The sequence below is a fragment of the Borostomias antarcticus genome (assembly GCF_949987555.1).
Source record: "Borostomias antarcticus genome assembly, chromosome: 25".
Classification (NCBI taxonomy): domain Eukaryota; kingdom Metazoa; phylum Chordata; class Actinopteri; order Stomiiformes; family Stomiidae; genus Borostomias; species Borostomias antarcticus.
The window spans coordinates 6,886,981-6,892,890 of NC_140258.1; the positions used below are offsets into that span (position 1 = coordinate 6,886,981).

The 5,910-nt window shown below is 44.9% G+C and overlaps 1 protein-coding gene across 1 annotated transcript; it reads right to left on the reverse strand.

The window, feature by feature from the left end:
- Positions 1 to 501: 501 nt before the first annotated feature.
- drgx (dorsal root ganglia homeobox) lies at positions 502 to 5,604 on the reverse strand (the record flags this gene model as incomplete). Its single annotated transcript, XM_084458829.1, has 6 exons — positions 502 to 914; positions 1,117 to 1,229; positions 1,693 to 1,862; positions 3,997 to 4,098; positions 4,754 to 4,854; positions 5,547 to 5,604. The coding sequence occupies 6 exons, from the start codon at positions 5,602 to 5,604 to the stop codon at positions 502 to 504; spliced, it is 957 nt and encodes a 318-aa protein (XP_084314955.1).
- Positions 5,605 to 5,910: the final 306 nt, after the last annotated feature.

The window sequence follows — 5,910 nt, forward strand, 5'->3', positions numbered from 1 at the left end:
TACAGTAAGAAAATGACTTGGATTCACATTGTCAGCCAGGTACAGTCTGTTTCCCACACATTCAGTTTCTCTTTATCCAGTATTACTAAGTCCATGAGTGAGAGTCCATGAGAAACCACACAGTGCTGAAACAAGACAGAACGTGTCTTTATAACGGGGGACGCAACACTGCAACACAGCATTCACTTCTCACTCACAATAATAATAATAATAATAATAATAATAATAATAATAATAATAATAATAATAATAATAATAATAATAATAACAATAATAATAATAATACATTAGAGTTAAATTAATATCAATCAAATAAATATCTTGATAGTTTGATCCGAACACTAGGATATGTAGACCATGTTAGATCCATGGTTGTGCTTCTGTGGGGCAGGGTAGAGGACAGTAGTCACTACAGGCACCATCACATCAGTTAGATAGAGTCTAGGCTGGTCTGTCCCTCCGTCCGTACAACACATCCTCATTGTCCGTCTGTCCGCGCCCTCACTTCTTCTCCAGGGACTCCTTGGAGCAGTGTGGGTGTTTGTCGGGGCCGCTCCCCAGGGCGGGTGCCTTGTTAGGTGGGCTGGGGCTGGAGCTGCCGCCCCCGCCTCCTCCTCCGGCTGCTGCTGCTCTCCCCGCGGCTCCGGGAGACCCCCCCACCATGACGGGGCCCACCGTGGGCCTGGCTACCCCGGTCCCGGACACGCTGACCCCGGGCGGGGCCCCTACACCGGCCCCAGGCCCGGGCCCCGGGGCCCCCAGCAGGTTGGCGGACTGCAGCACGGCCTCGGAGTGCTCGCGGGCCTTCATGCGCAGGGCGGCGACGCTGGCGGTGCGGTTGCCCTGGCAGCCGTAGGGGGGCAGGAAGGAGAGGCCCATCGGGTCGGGGACGCAGCAGGAGCACAGACCTCCGCCTGGCAGAAACACAGCAGAAATATGACCTGAGTGGAGGATTCTGAAAAGCAACAGCATCGCCATGATCGCCGGCAAATCGTCTCCGCTGTTATCTCCGACATCACCATCTTCATCGACATCATCATCCTCATCACCCTCGTCATCACCACCATCATCATCGTCATCATCGTCTCATCATCATCATCATCATCATCATCTTACCCTTGAGGGTAGCAACCTGGGACAGGGCCTGGGCATAAGTGGCAGAGTTGAGAAGGGTCCCAGGCAGACAAGACGGGAAGAACGGGCCCCCAGGACCCATCGGGCGGTTCATACTGAGAGAGAGAGAGAGAGAGAGAGAGAGAGAGAGAGAGAGAGAGATAGTTATAATTGATCTATCATGAAACTTTAAAAACAAAAACAAAAGTTTTATCCTGGTCCCACTGCTGACATGTACAGTAAATGCTGCCCATACCACAATTTCTTTCTGAAGTGGAACATTCTTCTGTACTGTCATTCACCATGAGTGTTAAGAAATCTGTTATCTATTTTAATGTAATGTACCAAAAAATTATTATGATTACATCATTATAATTATTATCAATATATATTAAATAAAAATATAATTTTAATAACTCCTAAATATATTTTGCACTGTCCTGTCTTTTCACTCTCCTGTCTATCCATTAGTGTAATGCTCCAACAGGCCAGAACATATGTGTAAAAGCCTACCTGGCTAAATGAAATCTGATACTGATTCTGAAGTCCTTGAGATACTTCAGCAACCCCTGACCCTACCTCTGCTGCATGTCCATTGGCTCCTTGTGCTTCCTGGTGTGGTCTACCGGGGAGTTCAGGCTTCGGGACGGAGGACTGCCCGCCTCGCTCAGCTGCTCCTTCCCCCCGTCAGGGTCCCCGCTCCCTCTCTCCGTCTTCCTCCACTTGGCCCTGCGGTTCTGGAACCACACCTGGAGAGGGGGAGGAGAAGAGGGGGAGGGATGAGGGAGGGGCAGCATGAGGAAGGAGGAGAAAGGAGGAGGAGAGGAGAAGGACGATGGGGAGGTGGAGAAGAGGAAGAGGAGAGGAAGGAAGGAGAGAAGGAATAATTAGAGGAAGCGAAAAGGGGGACAAGCGAGGAAGAGGAGAGTTGAAAATAAAGAGAGACAGAAAATAAAGAGGACAGTTAGGAGGACAACAGGAGGAGACGACAAGTCTGAAGTCTCTCACATTTTATTCATCGTGTGTTTGAACCTGAGTTGTGGATATGTGCCTTGTGACTCACGGTGCCTCCAAAATAAAAGTCCCATTAGGAACATGAGAATACACATCTGTTTGTGTCAGACAGCCCGAAACCGTCAACCGCTTGAATGACTTTCCACAGTGACTTCTCCCGAACTTCACCAAACACAGCTGAGCGCATAAAGGCAAGTTCTTGTATCTTAATTGAATGAAGGTCATTGCCTATAACAACATTTAATTGAGCAATTTTTCATTATCATATTTTAATGACTTCCCACTGACAGTCGCGCTGCCTGAGAGAGAGCGAGTCGTGATGAAGTCGTTTATTTCCCTATTTAGTGATTGTTTGACAACATCAGATTCGATTAAGACTGCGCTCGCGCACGCATTAATCATGGTGTGTGAATGGAGGCGGGAATCAGGACGTCTCTGCACCCGAGCCTGGACGGTGCGCGTGTGATATAGAGGGGGCGAACGAGCAGCCGTCCTATTGTGCGTGAGGTACAATGATGTCAACAGCCAAACAAAATGCTCGCATTCATTGGGCATAAAGAAAGGACAACAGTTTAGTGGCGGGACAACAATATAGCCAATGGACTTATCTCACCCTTGCACCTTCCAGCTAGAAGTCACGCCCCCCCTCTCTGAATGGGCCATAATTGCTCCATTAATCTCAATTTGCCGCGTGCTCTTAATGCGGGGGCCCATTGACACTTTACACAAAAAGAAGAGGGGGGACAACACTACAACGGAAAATGACATTTATTTTCTAATAATAATGTAAGTTTAATATCCCTGCATACTGCGGCCGATTCATGTTCAGATTTAATAATAGGAATGTCGTAATCGGATAAGGAGGGAATAATTTGTTTACAATCCCTAATTTACAGCTCTGGATTCCATTATCGCGCCCCGCCATAGGGTTTAAGCGATAGTAAGATGACCCACGGGAACAAAAGCCAAACTATTATATTTCCCACAATTAGATCTGCGGCACAACAAAACCCAAAAGCAAATCTGGAATGCAGGAAATTACATACAGGACACATAGAATTTAATTACATCTGGCCAAGTTTATAACCACGCATATGTGCAGGGCAGGAACAGAATATAAATTGATAAATTTAAGGTGTGTTTGTGTGTGTGTGTGAGAGAGAGAGAGAGAGAGAGAGAGAGAGAAGAGAGAGAGAGAGAGAGAGAGAGAGAGAGAGAGAGAGAGAGAGAGAGAGTGTGTGTGTGTGTGTGTGTGTGTGTGTGTGTGGGGTGGGGGGGGTTAAACATTTTCTCTTCTGCCCTCCCTAAAAGCATCACATCCTCTATAAAGCTTCTCTCTGAGAGGCGGAAATGGATCTGAACGGATGATGTATTTTTTGTACCTTTGAGACGCGGACAAATTAGTGAAGAACATTATCGCTGGTTAATTATGAATGACCGATTAATCAAGCTAATCTAATATTCACCATTATGTTGATGTTATTAAAGTGCATCGCTAGAATGACAGAGTGGCTTAATTTACCCTCTCTGGTCAGACGTGCTCAGAACGCTTTATGCACTGAGCAAAGACACGTCTAAAAGACATCTTTTAGATGTCTTTTTTGTCTTTTTCGGACGTCCAAAGACATCCAATTAGGAGCCAGAATGAAAGTTTTTGTAGACGTTCAGATATTGAACCCGTTCTGCACGTCCACAGACGTCTTAGAGGGGTCCAAGCCAGACGTTTGAATATTGAGGAGGTCCAGCAGACGTACAAATGGGGTTCTGGACCGACGGACGTTATTAAGACATGATCTGAACGTCTCCCTGACGTTGTGTGTTTGCTGGGGCGTGCGTGCCCTGGGTGGACTGTTCCGAGCTCGCTCTCACCTGGACACGCGCCTCCGTCAGGTTGATCTTCATGGCCAGTTCCTCGCGCGTGAATACGTCCGGATAGTGGGTCTGAGAAAACACGGCCTCCAGAGCCTCCAGCTGAGAAGAGAGAATAGTGTGAAATGTGTGTCTATGGAAAATTAATGTCTAGCCTAATAAGCTATAGCAATAGTCTATGTTATAGGCTACATTGTTTTCAAATGTTGGTAGGCTATATCACATTGTGGAGTGCTGGTGAAATTAAACATAGCCTATAGGCTATTCAAACTATTGTAGCCTAACCTTCTGGAATAACTGTATTTCAAATATAACAAAAAAGTGTCCTGAAGCGCACAAAAAGCATTGAAAGAATGAGACATGTGGGCCAAATGTCATCAATCAATGATTATAACTCCTGCTATATAGGCCTATCAATATTATTATTAAAGGTTATACTGTAGGTATTAATGCATTTTCTGAGAAGCATTTCACATAAGCATTAAAGGTCAATCAGGGATTGCAAACAATTTAAACTAAGCAACAAAGCGGTGACTGCAAAGTTGTAGGCAAAGTTTTACTGCTTTATTGGCTCACAGGCCTTCAGAACAAATTTACAAGACGAACCTTGAAATTATAGGTAAGCTAGCCTCTACAGGCCACACTATTTTGCAGAGCTTGAGTGGGTGAAAGGTAGCCTACTTGCTTATTTTCGTTTGCCTATACCAAATTGAGAATTTCCAAGCTGTAAAGAGTTTTATGATTAAATTAATTTCACCTGTTGTAAAGTAAATGTTGTTCTATTTCTGCGCTGCTTTCTCCGTAGAAAACCGTCGTCAAAATCCCCCGCAGTGTGATTGGCAAACCCGCTGGAATTCACTACAAGTTTAATGAAAAAAAAACATTTGATGAGAGATGTTTTGACAGTAGGCATATCCATATCACGGATGTAACAATATTTTACAAAATAGGATCATACACAGAAAACAACATGTCTGTGTGATCATTCCAAGATCACAAGCAAACAAAACAATGCTCAAATCAGATCAAATGAACCTGCTTTTTAAATAAAACCTGTAAGTAAATTATGTCCGCTCCTTTGAGAGCGGCTGTAATCCGTTGTATTTCAATAAAGGGGCATGACACATTGATGTTGCAGGTCTGAGGGGAACCGTGACCGTCTAAGAGGCATGACACCGAACATCTGTGCCTGCAGACGGGACAACACCCGGCCGCCTCTGCCCGGGGGCTTAGCGTGAATCCCATGTTGTAAAACAAACAAGACGGTTAGGACTGTGGGCTTTTGACCTGTATGTTATACATAGGCCTACTTTAATATTAATATCAATTTTATACCACTGTCTAAATAAGCAAAACCACGAAGTGATAGTAAATTAAAAAAAGAAAAACTAATCACAGACACAGCCATCCCCAAAGCAAATCAATAAAAAAGGAACATATTAATGTTACAGCCTTTTCAGCTGTGCAGTGCCATAACTCGGATTTTTCTTCACTTTCTTATCTTTTGAAGCAAAACAAATCATTACATTTGAGAATGTGGAGGTACTCACACGTGTTAGTGCGACAGCACTCCCCGTCCAGCTGCGGGGGGCAGTGGAAGTAAAACATGCTGGCAGTCTTGACAGATCTAAAAAGAGACTCCGTAAGTTCACTCCGAACTAGAATACTTTAAAATACACGTAGAATGACAGCCTTCTTTCAAAACACGGACATCAAAATTGAGACCAGCATCTACCAAAATAAAAGACAAAGCATGAAACTAACCAATTATGGAAAACGCCCGATCCAGTTTTCCTCGCGTAGACAATATGAATCAAATAGCTGTCTGAAACGAAACGATGAGCAGCCTAGCCGAGTCTCATCTACCCAGCCTAGCCTCGTCTCATCTACCCGCTGCTGAGCCCTCTGTGTTTG